The 16,302-nt window shown below is 50.8% G+C and overlaps 1 protein-coding gene across 1 annotated transcript; it reads right to left on the minus strand.

The window, feature by feature from the left end:
- Positions 1-329: 329 nt before the first annotated feature.
- On the minus strand, positions 330-15,263 carry nufip2 (nuclear FMR1 interacting protein 2). Its single transcript, XM_069184136.1, has 4 exons — positions 14,268-15,263; positions 8,319-9,872; positions 7,550-7,582; positions 330-6,746 (listed from the first exon to the last, which is right to left on the minus strand). Exons 1-4 carry the CDS (start codon positions 14,410-14,412, stop codon positions 6,694-6,696), a joined length of 1,785 nt encoding a protein of 594 aa, XP_069040237.1. The 5' UTR covers positions 14,413-15,263; the 3' UTR covers positions 330-6,693.
- Positions 15,264-16,302: the final 1,039 nt, after the last annotated feature.

Below are 16,302 nucleotides of genomic sequence, written 5' to 3' on the forward strand. Positions count from 1 at the left end.
ACTAATTTCCCATGAAGCCTCATAAGCTGCTTTCATTTAATTACTACACTCAACAATTACAGAATGGCAAAACATGGTTCTAGCCAGGACTTTGTTGTGTCAGGTGGGATCATGGTTATGCTATCAAGGAACCGTGAGGGAGCTCAGCTTGTGGGTTAAAGCACAATTTCAGATACCAGAAAGAACAAACCAACCTTCTACACTCTCTGTAACCCTGCCAGCCACACCTACAAGCATCAGGATGAGTGGCGATGTTTTCTGCTCCCTGCTCTCTGTATGAAAAGTGAAGGAGAGAACCAGGTTTGCATTAAAAAAAACACAAAACAAGATTTCATCATCAGTTGTTTTTACTTTAGAGCACATTTTTCCTCTCATCATTTGAGCGTTAAGTGTTAAACATTTAAGGTGCAAAAAAAAACTAGATTTTGGAAGTATGGAGTAATTTCAGGGGGTGGGGGGGTGGGAAGGTTTTCAGATTTCAGCTGAATTTCATTCGGAGATCAAAAAGAGTAGCTGTGGAGCGAACGCACCCGGGGGAGACGCCCCATGAAGACGGACAGGGACCAGTTCCTAGCGCAGCGCCAGCACAGCCGAGCCCTGGACCCTGGGCACCCCCGCCGGGCTGGGCACGGCCGCAGGTCACACTGCGGAGGCAGCTGTGCGTCTGTAATAAAGACTGTGGCTCGGGCCGACCCAGGACAGGTGGAGCTTCAGAGGAACTAGGAAAGGAAGCAGCGACAGTCTGTAGCTCTGTCCCCTCTCTGCACACAGTCCTGCACAAAACACAAGTCTGACAGTGCGATGGTACCAGGCTCTCCTATAGCAGCTGGCTGAATGCTCATTTAAAACATTTTAAAATAGCGTAAAGACACCTCCTTTGTACCTAAATACATTTTCCAACAACAAAAAGCAAACCAGCACTGACAGAACCCACTTGATAAATTAATCAAAACTTCAGTCGGTCAGGAATACAATCGCATCTAAAACACAAAAATAAGGACGCAACTGTTCAAGCGTTCCATTCGATAATGATCCTTAACCATTTTAATAAGCGCAACAGAAATGAATTTTAATGTTACATTGGTCTGAAACGTTAAGGACATTTCCATGAAAAAGAAAAGAAAAAGAAAACAAAAGATTCAGATGCAGATCCAGTTTTGAAGGCTGGTTAAGACAGCTCGCGAATGACTCTCTCTGTGCTCTCGGACTTTGAAGTCAGGCTTATCAATCACATAGATGCATGAACAACAACAACAACAAAAAAAAAGATGTCAATTCCTGGCTGCTGTTCCCTTCTGGAATACCACGCTTGCTGCAGTAGCCGGAGAGCAGATATTTTTGGTTCTGAAGCCCCAGGACAGCTTCTCCTAAATCCAGCGGAGAAAGCCAAAGCCAAATTTAAACCGAGCCGGAAAGACAAACCGCAGGAGCTCGGAACGCAACGAGGAAGTGGAACCGCTGCCACAGCCCTCCGCCCAGCACCGACGCCAACCCTGCTTCCTCACGTCTTCCCCAAAGGCGGCTCGACCAGCCCTTCATGCGGGATCCCCCATGCTTCCCCGGCGTCTCCCGCGGGGCCCCGAGAGACGTTTCTCCAGCCGCCGTGGCAGCAGCTCCAGCTCCTCGGTGCCGGAAGGCCCTCGGAAGGGAGCGACAGCGAGGGGCCGGGCAGCGGGACCTCCGGCAACACCGGCCCCAGAAACGACCCCGCCGCTTCGGGAGGGGTTGGGAGCGACTTGCCCTGTACCGGCTGCAAGCCCTGAACGGCGCGCTTAGTGAGGGACCCCGTCGCCGCGGAGACGGCCGGACGCCGCGACGCTCCGCGAGCCCAGGCCCGGCGCCGGCAGCCCGTCAGTGACCCCCCAGAGATGCCTGGATCTGGGCCGCTCTTTCCTTTTCCTCCTTGGAAGCGACAAAGAAAAGAGGAAAAAAAAAATCTCTCGGAATCTAGTCCCAGAGGAAAACCCACTCCTCCTCTCCCCGTCTCGGAGGAACGCCGAGCTGGCCAAGCTCGGGTGTGCAAAAGGACAAACCCGGACGACTGGCCGGTCCAAAAGAAAGTGGACAAGTGTCCACGCCTTGAGCAGGGAGGCCTCGAGCCACTGGGTCCGGATTCACAGCACCACCACTAAGTCATTTATAAAACTAAAACATTCCAGGCCCACTTATGTGTAACGGTGTGAATATTTTTTAACAGAGACAAATCCTGCTAAAAAAAAAGAGAAAAATTGAACTACAACTATATATAGAACCATAGCAACTATAGTAGCATAGTTATACATAACCACACTTCCAGTTACTCCTCCTTGAGCATTGCAATTTGATCAACAGTGTGCCTTTCAAAGAAATTAAAAGCAAAATGCGCAGTTTCTATATATTTAAACCCTATGACCTCGGGTCAAAGCCCTTCATCTTATTTTAATTAAAATGTTTTAGCGACTGTTGAACACTGATACTGATCATCAGAGCTCAACTGTTCAATGAAAACGTAACAATTAAGACCCTGTAAATCTGGAGTGACCAAGTGTAATTCTCTAAGCACAAGGCTAACTGTGCAAATGTAGTGAATGCTCCAATATTCATTTTACAGTCTGCCCTGATTGTACAATTGTATAGACAGCGATCAATGTTTTCTAGTGTCTCTTATAAAAAGCAAAATTAAGAGATTGATCTGCTGAATAACAGTGCTGAATAACCTTGAAATATAACATTAGGAGAACGACTTGCTGTTAAACAGAACGCGGAACTCAAAACATGGCACAAAAGAAGTCGTGTACAAAAACAAACCAACAACATATACAAACAGTTGCATGTCTGGGGATTTGAAAGTTGATCACTTTTTATTCCCTTTAAACACCGGTGACCTGTACATTGTATAGGGGGCGGGGGGGAATCTTCTCAATGGGAAGAAGCCATTTCTAACTGATCTCACCGTCTGCTGCCTGCAAGCACTCATATGTAATAACGTGGCTTCAGGACCAGGAATAACGACCTGGCAGCCCAGCTACACAAGGCACCTTCCCTTAACCCTCCCATAGTCTGTGGACATTCCCAGGAAAACTTACAGGTACATAAATATCAAGGGAGCAGCGTGAGGAATCGGCGAACACCTGACACACGGTCCTGTCGAACAGCTGTCGCCAGGTCGGTCTCGCTGGAGAACGGCCGTGTCTGGGGCTTGGTTAGCAGGCTGCGGTGCTCTCAGAGAAATGACCTACCCCCCCCACCCCCGCGTGCATCTCACTCACCTCCTGTGCTCCCAATTCACGATTCAGTCACAGACACAGAAGAACAAGGTTTAAGTGCTTTTAAGAGGTTTTTCTTTTTAAAAAAAAAACAAACAAAAACAAATCGAAGTTCATAATCATAAAGACTTTCTAACATGTTTAAAAAGAGCTCCCTCCCCCACCCGCCCCCATCCCGAGTGGACAGCGTTTAACACTCCCACTCCCTGCGTCAGGCAGTTTATAACACACGGGTGCGAATTTCAACTGCAAGGCTAAACTGCTCTGGCCATTCAATATTCCAGGACTGGGCACAAAGCGTGAAACCGCCTGCGGGTTCTTCCTGACCGCACAGCCGAGTCCACCCCGCCACCGGCGCCACAGTGACGCACACTCGGCACGCGCCTGGATCCATCCTATGGGACTCCCGCTCTTTTCCGCATCCCAAGAACAAGATGCCTTTTCCGTTCCACCAAAAAAAAAAAAAAAACCCAACAACAAAAACTAACTCCTGGACCCCACCCTCACACGGTGACTACTCTTCGGACGCTAAGGAAAGGAGCGAGTTTTAAACACGACCGAAATGTTTTGAAGACGAAACGGGAAACACGGCGCACCGCCGTTCCTCTTGTCATGGAAGGACCGTTTAATACTGCAAAGTAATATTGCGCACTCGGCCAGGAACAGATGAGCTCGAGGGTTAAGCAGCACTTTCTCACCTTACTCTATTCAGAGTGCAGGCAGCTTCACTGAACTCGGTTTCAAAACCGCACACCGCGCCCACACCCACTCCTAGAGACGCAGTCGGAAAAGTCCCGAAAACTATGCCGAAAGCCTACCAAATAATTAGCGGAATTAAGATCAGATCAGCTCACTTTATTGGCCGTATACAGTTTCTTGTATAAGGAAGTGGGAGCCGGCTCCAAGGCCGGGACAGTCCGGGACAATCCCAAGTCTCCGCCAACGGAGGCGGAACCGCCGGGCTGCGGACCTCACCGGCTTCATAGCCGTCCCGCTGGAGGCCGGAGCTACTCCGCCAGGCTACGGCGGAAGGAGAGAAGGAAGGATGAAGGAAACGCCGGGGGGACGGTCCGAGGAGACGCGAGAGGGACTCTTTTCCCCTCGGAAACGCGTGGGCTCGCCTGCACCGCGGAGCACGGCTCCGTATGAAAGTAACGGAAACTGGCACAGGCCCGCAGGACACCCCTCGACTCCGGAAATCTCGACATCGCCTGACCTTCCACTACGAGACGGGCGCATCGCAGGTTTCACGGGGAAAAAACCCCCCCCGAAAATACAGATATATATAATTTCAAAATAGATATATATGTTTTTGGTATCATGTATCACACAGCACTACAGGTTAATTTAAATTGATATAGAAAGTTCAATGACGATTTTAATGTCTTAAAAATTCTAAATTAAAAAGTCTTTTAGGGCAAGTTAATGTTAAAAATCAGCAGGTTTAGAATTAGCATTTTTGGCAATTAAACTTCCTATTGGTCAGATCATGGCTTTCCTAATTCTACCTGAGTGACTTATTTTTTTTGTGTTTTTTTTTTTGTGTTTTTTAAAAACCCAAAGCCATTCTTAGCAGGGGACAGCATTATATTTTCACATATATATATTTATTAGAAAAAAATTAGTTTATATAAAGTGCTAATCATTTTTAATCAAATCATTTTAACTGGAAAAAACAAAATCTACAACCTAAAAATGCCCCTGCTCAAAAAAAAGAAGCAGAATCTGAATACTGTCAAGGAGAAAGGAGAGTTATTATCTAGTTCAAACTACCTCCTTGCACACATGTTCTTAAGCAACGGGTGGCCATTAAACTAAACGCTTCTTTAGTGTAGAGGGGACAATGAAAAATGGAACGTCGGAGCTCCATTTGCACATGCTACAATCTGGGAAGAATTGCGCGCAAGAATAATGTCCGAGCCATGAACACGGCTGCTTCCACAATTCTCCGAACGGATTTCCATGAAAACGACACGACTTCGGGCTCCACATGCCCCTCATCCCTCGCGGCACTAACAGTCAGATTGGCTCCCAGCCACGAGCAGGAGCGGCCGAGGAAGAGGAGGGCAGGCGGCGAGGAAGGAGTACGGAGACGGACCGAAAGCCGGAGAGAGAAACCCAGCTGGCGCTCCGTCTCCCCCCCACCCCCCCGCAAGGGCTCCGCGGCGGACCCCAAGATCTTAACCCGCCCCAACCCAAAAAACCCCAAAGCCCCAACTCCCCCCTCGCGCAGCCCAGGTCTGCCAACGCCACCAGCTCGCTCCACTTCATTCAAACAACTCAGCGGGACCGTTAGGGGAGTCTCCTGTTCCGCACGACTTCAACACGGGGTGTAATTTAGCGGAGAGGTTCACAAGGGATGAGGAAGGAGGAAAAAAAAAAACAACCATTCAAATACGTGAAGACGCTGGTGACATCCCAAGCAAAGACCAGGCTGCTCTGTGCTTGCGGTGCCGGCGCAGAGGGACCGGGAGCAGAAGAGCCGCCGGACTCGGGGGAGACCCGGCGCCCCCTCTCCCACCCCCCCGACCCGCTCCCCTCTTTCTCCACCTCCCGCGGATCCTGGCTGGGTTCCGATTTCACGAAATGAAATCAACAGAAAAAAAGAAGCATCGCTAATGAAAGATGTCCAGCAAAGTCAGTACTGTACTGAGCGATCTTTTCCCACAGCACATTTAAGACAATTTTTCATTCTCAAGGCCTGGCTTTTTTTTTAAATTGCAGCAAGACAGGATGCTTGACGTCTCCTGCCATTTCTTGGTTTTTTTTTTCAGTTGAGAAACTTCAAGGCAACCTTCCTCAGCTTTTGTGTATGTATACATACACCCAATGCATAACTGCACACACCAAGCAGATATACACGTACATACAGTGCACATATGTTTGCATGTGTGTGGATCGGCTTAAGGAAATAACAAGGCTGAGGCGTCCCATCGTCAATCGGCTTCAGTCCCAACGCCACCGCAGGCTCGGGAAGAGAGATCGAGCCTCCCGGCCTCACCCGTCACGTGAGAAACCCCCTCCCACTCCCCCCAGGGGTGGCTCTGCGAGTCCCAGGCTGTCGCAACCAAAGCTCGTGCAGGAGGCTCAGCTGGTCTCCAGCTCACCTGCGGCCAGCGTCCAAGAGCAGAGATATTCTAGTCTGTACCGGAAGCCAAGAGTCTCTCTCCAGCGCGCGGCGGCTCCCAGTGGCAGGTCTCCGCAAAGCAGCTCCCAGACAGACGCGGGGAGGCTGGTCCGTGTCTCCCCCTAGTCTCTCCCTCGTCCCCGTTTCAATTCCACAGCGAAGTCTCTGCTGCAGGGCACTCCCCTCTCTCAGTTCCACTACAAAAGTGACGATTGATTTTGTTTGTTTTTGCAACGCCCCCCACTGTGGTGGAGGAACTGGTCGACCCTCCAGCCAGCGAGGGCAGCAGTGTTCAGGTACAAAGCGTTGGCTGTCGCAGCCTCACTGGTCAGGCCTGTCCTTGGATTCGTCATAAACCACCACTCTTTTTGGATCTACGGGGGAGAGATTGAGAGAGAAGCAGGTTTTAGTTCCCCAGTGCGGAAGGCATATTGAAGCAACAGATCTTCGTACAACTTTCCCTTGGTCTAACTGGGCCACTGTGTTCGATGCAGTTCGCACCTCTCAGGTCTGAAACCACTCCAATGAGCAGAACACCAGAAAGCTCTCGCTTTGGAAGGGACTGCGATCTCCACTTTTCTTTTGCTAGGTTAGAAAGATGGATTTTTATTCCTTAACACTGTAAAAACACTGCTCATAACAGCAGAGACACACTCATCTGGGTTTATAAAGGTTTTAACTGGGAAAGCTCAAACCTCCTTTTTCTAATTCAGTTCCAACCAGGATAATGATTCTGGAGGGAGAAATCTAAACTGAGTAAAAAAAAACCTCTGGTACTATCCGTCTGAAACAAACTAACATGATTTTCCTTTTGCTTATTAAAATATTCACTTAACCTCAAAGCAGAACCTGAAGCATTTACAAGATAGATTATTTTTCGTATCACAGTGCAAAAAGAAGCCAACTCACTGGCACAGCCTTATGTTTCAGGATCTCATTCTGAGGCTGGGGTACCTCAGTACAGCTATTGCCCCCAAAACCCCTTTGGTATCAGGGACTAAAACTCCTCCAAGATTGAGGGGACCGGTCTGTTAACTTGTTTCTACTAATGACTGATCCCGAAGACTGACTGACTACCCAGGAATCTCCAGCCACATTCCGCACTGCTGTTCTGTAACCTGAGCATGGTTCACCAAAAAGAGCCCAACCAAAACCCCTCACACTTCACAGTGCTCACCTTGTTTCTGCAAAGTCAAAATATATTCCATTTCTGCAAAATAAAAGAAAGATTCACATTAAAAATACATGCAAACTTGAACACATGCATGCATCGCATATACGAGATAGCCACTAATCCTTAAAATGTTTTCTTCTGGCAGATCAATACTAGTGCAGTGGTTTTAGTCTTTTCTACACGTCTCAGCACAGATTTCATTAGGTTTCAGGCCTACAGAATTGAAAAAAAACTCTTTAAAAATAAACACTGTACTGATGCAACAGGAGAGAAAGAACATAACAGAATAGTGTTAGGAAAATAGGAAATAGGAAAAAAAACAAAGAGAAAACAGATCAGTACATGAGATGCACATTTTTCTTCTCACACCTCAGTTAAAAACAAGTAACCCCCACCACCCAAAAAAACAACTCTCAGCGCTTATCCACCCTCTGAGGTTCAGCAGCGTCAGGCAGGCCTGCTCCAGGGAGAGCTGGCGTCTAGACTGCACGCGCGTGAACCCAGGGCTGGCTCTCCGACCCCTTCACCAGGGAGACGCTGGCAGACCGCTCACTGCCAGGTACTTCCCTGGAATCATCGGCCTTTCCAGAGCTGCGCAGCTCCGATTTCCAAACACTCCCGATCCCCAGCCATCCTGGGCTCATTTCTCAACTCCGCGAGAGGCACAGCTCTACAGACCGGAAAAGGGACGACAGCGCCCAGGCAGGCCTCCTTAAACACCACCCGCGGTGGAAAAGGACATCGCACTGCCCTCAAGCCCGAGATGCATTACCTTTAGTGTGATAAATTACAGCAGCTTTTAGATCAAATGAGCCCCAGCTACTACTCCTGTCACAGGCTTTCGTCTGGCCCTGTTCTTTGGCCGCAGTCAACACAGGATTGGCTGGGGAGGCCTGAGGCGATTCGGCACCAAGGTCCTTAGCAGAAGCGAACTCTATTGCACCTGGGCTCCCCGCCTCGCCCTTCTGGGGGTCCGGCACGAGAGGCTGAAGTGGCGCCCCCCCCTCGGCGGCAGGGGCGGGGGGGCACGTTTTGAAAACACTGGCGAGGGAATGGGGGCTAGTCCGTTTGTCGAGGTCAGAAGCCTTTGGGAGGGTCGGGCGGTCCAGCCCTGGGGCCTCGGCGCCCCGCGCGGCGCACTGCCCCTGGAACGTCACCTCGGCCGCCCCCCCGCCCCCCACCGCGGGCCGCCCCGGCGCCCCCTCGGGCCCTGCGCTGGGCTCGTTGATGAAGGACAGCCCCCACTGGTTCTGGAAGATGTCCCCCAGGGCCTTCTGCTGCGAGGGTACATCCACCGGGCGGGCGCTGGGCAGCGCGGCTTGCATATGCGCAGGGGTCAAAGGGTACACGAAGAGGCCGGGTTTCCTGGGCTCCCCGCTGCCGCCGCTGCTGTCGGGCGACGAGGCTACATTCTCGCCCGCCGGCACCGCGGGGGCGGGCGTCTCGGGACAAGCAGCGCCGAGGAGGGGCCCGGCCGGCGAGCAGCAGGCCGCCTCCGCGGAGACGGGCCCGTTCGCAAAGGCCGCCGAGGCGCCGGTCTTCACAGCGGACATGGGGACGTGAGACAGCCGGGCGGGCAGCGGGGGGGCCTGGCTCTCCTTGTTGAGGTTCTCCTTGACTTTGCTTGCATAACTGATCTTGGGGACAATCTTGGCGCTGCTGTTGTCCACTGGAAAGACGGGGGGGGGCTTGAACAGGGTCCACGAGTCCTCTCGGGGCGCCACCGAGCTGGCGGGCTTGACCTTGCCGGGCTTGTCCTCGAATTTCTTGCCGGGACACCCGGCCGCCTTGCTGTCCGAGTTCTTCCTCTGCAGCTCGCCCGCCGGCCCGGCCGGGACCCCCGCCGCCGGCCCGCCGGACCCCAGCTTGGCCCGGCTCGGGGGGGCGTCGGGCCTGGCCCCGCAGGGCTCGGGCTCCTGCGGCTCCTTCACGCTGTTGCGCCTGGCCTTGCGCTTCTTGGGCGTGGTGTAGCCGCTCTCCGACCCGCTGCCGTCGTTGTCCGCCGCCGGCCGGCCGCCACCGCCGCCGCCGGGGTAGCCGTTGGCGACGCAGCCCGAGCTCAGGGCCACGACTCCGTTCAGGAGCGGCGCCGGCTCCTTCCTGTCCGCGGGCCTGTCACTCCTGCTGTCCATACTGGTCTTATGACCAGGGCCGGCTTTGCTCCCCACTTTGGCGAGAGTGTCCGCAGTCCTGGCTGCCTGGCGGGGTCTGGGGGGAGGGTCTACCAGCTGCCTGCTGCCATTCCCGGGACCGAGGAGCTCGGCGGAATCGCTGGCAGACAGGATCTTCTCTCTCTCCGCTGCGCTGCCGTTTATTTTGCCATTTCCTACAAAATAACCAGAGAAAACCAAGAGTAAATAATGATACATAATTGCTGACACTTATATAGCGCTTTTCTGGACACTCCACTCAAAGCGCTTTACAGGTAATGGGGATCCGCTCCACCCCCACCAGTGTGCAGCCCCACCTGGATGATGCACCAGTACTCTCCCCACACACCAGCTCTCAGTGGGGAGGAGAGCAGAGTGATGAAGCCAGTTCAGAGATGGGGATTATTAGGAGGCCATGATTGGCAAAGGCCAGGAGGAAATTTGGCCAGGACACCAGGGTAACACCCCTACTCTTTTCGAGAAACACCCTGGGATTTTTAATGACCACATAGAGTCAGGACCTCAGTTTTACGTCTCATCCGAAGCATGGCGCCTTTTTACAGTAGTGTCCCTGTCACTATACTGGGGCATTAGGACTCACACAGACCGCAGGGTGAGCACCCCCTACTGGCCCCACTAACACCCCTTCCACCAGCAGCCTTAGTTTTTCCCAGGAGGTCTCCCATCCAGGTACTGGCCAGGCTCCCACCTGCTGAGCTCCAGTGGGCGGCCAGCTGTGTGTCACAGGGTGTGTCACTGCTGGCCGTAAGTTTAAAATCAGTTTAAAGGCTGCTGAAAAACCCCAGCGGTCTGAGCAGAGGTCTGTGTCGTCACAGATTTTTAATAGATCTTCTGCATCAAAACTGAAGTTCTAAGAATTTTAGATCATGTATGAGCGGTTATATTTCTGGTCTGGCTTTAGCAAAAAAAAAAAAGCATTTTCTTTTCTAAACAGGAAGAAGACGAGCACGTTACAATCTAATTCGAGTTCAGAAGTCGTGTTAAGTAGGAGACACTGCCGATTCAACGCCCAGCGCAATATTTTTTAGAAATGAAACTCAGTAACATTAACACTTCCATCCCACAGAACTGTTATAACACGTTCGTTATCAAATATTAGCTTAGCAACATTTTGGCAAATATAGCTCTTCCCTCAATTTCTGGCAGCTCTCCAAACAACAGAGTTCCTAGTAAGCTGCAGTGGGGTTGTGCAACACTTCATAACAGCGTAACAAACACAATCAAAATAAACAAGCTTGAGAGACCACCCCATCCCATCCTCGGAGCTCGTCTTTAACCTGTGTGGTCTGCTCCCATTTATAACTCCCACTGCAGAGAAAACGTCAAAGTCAGTTTCATACGGTGAATCGCCATCAACCCTCGGACCCCTAGCTTGTACAGCAAGAAGAGACCCTTAGCGTCTCTCCTCCTGTGTCCTCCACTGCAACAGCTGCAGCATGGCGAGAGACTGGCCCAGCCAGGCCTGGGGTAGTCAGCCCGAGCGCAGACGTGAAGACTAACCTGCACTGGAAGCCTGTGGAAGGGGCAGTATCCAGCCAGCTCCCCTCCACCCTTAGTGCTTGTGTTCTGAGTGAACCGTCTCCCTTCTTTCCCAGGACGTAAATCACCTCATGCTGCTGCCTCCCCACATGAACAAGCCCAGCAGGAAGAGTTTCAGGAAAGCCGGTCCCCTCTCCTAGCGGAATCGGGGGGGCCCCCCCACAAGCAGAAGAGGATCGGACGGGTTCTGTCTGGAATACAGACCTAGCTGCCACACACACACACACACACACACACACACGTCCTCCGAGAAGCTATTTTACTGTGGCAGTCAACCACACGAGGATCTCCCGTCTGCAACAAGCAAAGACATCGGACTATTTAACACCCGTCGATGCAGGTGCTCCCACAAGCACGACTGGCAGGGCTCCTACTCGCTTCTACCAGCAAAATGCCAAAGCTTTTCCCTAACTTCTCTTCCTGCATCATTTACATCTTGCACGTCCTGGGTCTTCATCCGTTCGGAGCGATAGCTTGTGTTTTTCACCTGCTAACCAGAGGTCACTGAAAACACATTCACCTGCCATTCTGAAATGGGCGCGAGGCGAGCTCATGGCTCACTATAACATTCCCGCGAGAGGGACTGACGCGGTGTACTGTTGCCAACGGCCTCTTTTTAAAAGTTTGCTAGCAAAATCATATGATACAGCCCTGATCATCTTGGGTCAACTTAAAAAAAAATCCTATAACTTTTCCCCAAAACGTAATGGATATTCTATTTTTTTATCATTTTCAAAACTTTTCCAGGTCTGGAAAATGAAATTTCACTTTCCATACCTCTTCCAGGATTTCCATGACAGTGGGCACCCTGTACCGAGGTAAAAAGAGCGCTATGTTTTCAGCATGAAGGCATTAACTGTGCCTATTACACGCACCCGAGCTTTTCACAGGCTTACACAGGTGTACACTTACCACAAAAAAAGGTTACTAAAATGCAGCCTTTCTAGGCTTTAAATCAAAGCTTTCCAAGATGCAGAAATCATCTCTCCTGCAGTTCACCTGATTATGTCCCATCCAATACACAGGGGATCTTTCTAGTGGCAGTTAGCACTGAAATACAAATCTGTGCTATTCCATTACCGTGCTGTCCAGTGAGCTCACAGGCACGCTACACTCCCTACACGTGTTAGACATGGTAGGAGTGAGCCAGTCGCTCCAGCCCAGCAGGCCAAATGCAAGACTAAGGTGAAGGTAGAAATGAGAACAACCACCCCACGCTTGCGCTGAAAGCGACCCTAGTCTGTCCACCACAAGCAGCTTTAAAGGAGCGAGAGAGGGCCTGTGGTGTCTTTGGAAAACAATGTGCGATCTATGGTGATAATCTGACTGATCTTGTGCTGTGACGGCGCCAGAACTGTTCTCTTTTTGAAAACAAAAAGGGGCAACGCTCCACTAAAACCCCATGTGATCGATTCTCCCCGCTGTTCGCGTGGCGCAGTGGGACCCTCTCCACGCCGCGGTTCAGGAGTGGTGGTGCTGATGCACACGAACTCAACGTCTGCCCTCACGCCAACTTGTTTTTTTTAAAAAAACTACACGAAGCGTAGCGTTCTCGGCCTCCCCGCTTCGCCATCATCCCCATTACGCGTCGGTTTGGCTTTTGCGAGCGACTTAAGGCGACTCCGCAACATGTTGCTGGGATTTGCCAAGAAGCGTGGAAGAGCTCGCTCCGCCTCGCGTGGCGCTTCCCCGGCTGCCGGAGCTCTCGGGCACGCGAGATCTCCACAAACTGCACGAGCAGCAGTTCTTCCGCCTCAACACGTTCCTTCTCCTGGTCGGCTAAACGCTTATTTAAAACAGATTAATCGCCCCCCAAATACCAAAAGTGTCCACATACACACACACGGCTTCCTATGAATGATATATGTGTACATACAGCTCAAAAGCATGGCCACTATTAATAAGAGCACAACCAGCCTCACGAAAACGGGTACACGGGCAAATATCCCGAGGAAAATGAAGATGCTATACGAGGGAAGAGGGTAACTGAGACCCGTGGTATTTCATTATCGACTACAACAACCTTCCCAAAAATAAAAAAGTATGTGCTACCAATTTTGGACAAAAACGTAAACTGGGTCAGTTCTCCAAGTTAACTAAAAAACCATCTTAAAGCATTGAGGTGCATCTGTAACTCGCGGCTTTATTTTAAACATTTTTCATTTACTGTTCCGTTTTCCTATTTTACGTGAAAAACGAAAATGACTGGGCACCCCGTCTCCGGGCGGGCGGCTGTCAAGTCCTCTCTGCTGCCGACAGAGGAGACGGGTCTCCGGCGCGGCCTTGCACGGAAGGACACCGTCCCAGGACACTAAAAACACGACACTGGTTTGATCGGATCTTTGGAAGATTCGTCTTTGCGGGTATTTTGCTGCATTTTTGTTGAACACCGGCTCTCCGATTGTAGGCCCCCCCCGCCGCCGCCGCCTCCGGAACAGCAGAGAGCAACAGGGCCCACAGACTCAAGGAGAGCGATCCGGGGTCTCAGTAAAATACTACGCTGGCGCCCACTTTCACCACACAAAACGAGAAAATCAATCCCCTGAACTTCCCGGGGGTGCCACGACGGCACCGACAGCTGTAGAAAGTCATGGTTTGAGAGCCCGGTGCTGGGATTTTCGCTACCAACATGGCGGACAGGAAATAGCAGCCGAGTAAACTGAGGAAAAGCACATTCCAGCGGAGCCGGCTTGTGTTGGTAAGGGGGGAGACGAGCACTCAAAACCCCGCGATTTTCTCAATTAAAACTGGCCCTTTCGCACGACCCACCCCGAGACAGTTCGAGAAAAGAGTCTTTTACTGTAAACCAGCGTGCCAGGCGGCGTCCGCCCTCCTTAGATACGTCTAAAAAAAGTGACCAGGAATCGCTGCTAACCGGCAGCACAAGGTCAATCTCCATATTACAGACAGCTACCCTCCGCCGTCTCACAGTGGAGACTCACGCACCCAACTTCCAGCTCAAATAATTCCCCATCTTCAGCTGTTTCTGGCCTTAGCTAAGCAAACCCGACCTGTTTTCTTCGCCTGCGTTTCCTGGTGGTGGTGCTGGCAGTGGCTCGGCTCATTTTTCAGCGTTTTCCTGGGCCGGGTCGGGCTCCTCTCTCCTCCATGGTGGTAGCGCTGCTGAGGTGCCCGCACGCTGGGCTGTTCCTCCATTGAAGTGTAGCAGGAGACTCCCCGGCTCCGGCCAGTGCGCACTGCTCACCGGGCTCACCGAGCGAGAGAGAGTGGGGGGGGTGCAGGACCGCGGCCCTACCCAATCGACGCCGCGACCCCAGCGCTGCCTCGCTTGGTCTCTGCTGCTGCCGCTCCGGCGAGAGGCTGGACCGAGAGGATCAACGTCAGCAGTCAGCCGGTGGAAGTAGCGCCGTCGGCACCGCTCTCCTCTCACACCAGGCGAACCGTGCGTGTAGCGTGTGCAGGCACGGGGCTCTTTCGCTTTGACGTTCCTCGCCGGTCTCACGGTCTTCCCCGCCGAACATGCATACTGTACATGCTTTTAAATAAAATAAATACCCCTTCGTCTCGGTCTTGGAGTGCTCGGTGGCGGAGTCATATTAACATTTTTTTTTACTTCGATACTTAGTCATACACGCAGGTAGCAGTTAAATACCTTGATAGAGAGGGGGTGCATTATGTACCCAGCCCGCATTCCTGCATTTCACCCAATTTTAGGTGTAAAGTTTAATTGCCTGAACCCCCCCTCCCTCCTCCTCTCTCTCTGTCTCTCCACCCCCTTGTAGCGAGTTTTCCAGAACGTTACTTCAGCCTGTTACACGGTAACCCATTTTTAAACTTCTCGTCGTCACGTGTATATGACTCAAGGGACCCAGGCTGTCTCGGCGTCTTCTTATAGACCGGCTTACAACTCACTTACTGGCCCAGCACCTTCGGAAACGTGTTTTTACTGTACGGTATTCACAAAGACCCGGCACCTTCTGACCCGGTCTCTCGTCACATGAGCGTGACGCTCACGCTGGGCAACCTCTCCCCCAAACACAGTCCTGAAAAACAAGTGTTTCAGCGTGCATGCATCTATACTTATTACCCATACGTGCGATTCTAAATGTTATGTTCTTGTATATTAATCAGTCTCCAACCTATAGCACTTAAGGACTATTGTGACAAGGTGACCGAAGTTAAAATATAGGCTAATTGTCATAGCGCAGAGAAGAGATGCTGGTTTTTGTTTTTTAGAAAGGTTGGTTTTCCTCCACGAAAAGAGATCACTCGGGTGTCATTAAGCACGTGTGGCTGACTAAGCGAATACCGGCAGTTCCTTCGAAATCAGGTGGTTTGCTAATAACACGCAGAGGGGTCGCAATCATCCCTCTATTAATGCTTTTAAGGTAGAATTCCTCTTTTAAATCTTTAAAAACAAAACAGCTCCTCCTCTCCTCCTGTGACGTATATGAACAATCTTAGATTCAAACACCACCCAGGTGCTGTAAGACGCCGCGAATTGTAAGCAAGTAACTACGCGAAACTGCTTTGCTTTATTTAAAGAGCAATAAGATGCATGTTTCAGCAAAAAAAAACATTTCAGTTCAGCATTTTTAAACATCCTTTTAAAAAAATGACGCTACGCCCAATTCTGAATAGGGCGCAGAATGAGATTACTGAAGGCAATCTTCAAGTAGAATAAAGGATTATAGGAACAAGTAATAGGTTTATTCCATGCTGAAAACAGGAAGAAAGAAAACAACGTTTCGGCCGTGGAGCCTTCTTCAGAATTGGGGGTAGCGTCATTTTTTGATACCAGATTATATACCAGTAAAATGTGATGAATGAAGCGGCAGTTTAAGGGTGCTTCTGCAGTTCCAGTAAGAGAAAGTTTATATTACACGTGTATAAATATAATGAGTATACAGATTTTTAAACAACATGTTTGCCTTAGTTAATATTTTTTCCCGAATACGCCCCGGTCCGGCGGTATCACATTAGCAGTAGCCCTTATGAATAAACCTATTACTTGGCCCTTATGAACCGATGATCCAATAATCATATTTAAAAGGCACGATTATATAGAGCGAACAGTTTAATAAC

Source organism: Lepisosteus oculatus, chromosome 26, assembly GCF_040954835.1.
Source record: "Lepisosteus oculatus isolate fLepOcu1 chromosome 26, fLepOcu1.hap2, whole genome shotgun sequence".
NCBI classification, from domain to species: domain Eukaryota; kingdom Metazoa; phylum Chordata; class Actinopteri; order Semionotiformes; family Lepisosteidae; genus Lepisosteus; species Lepisosteus oculatus.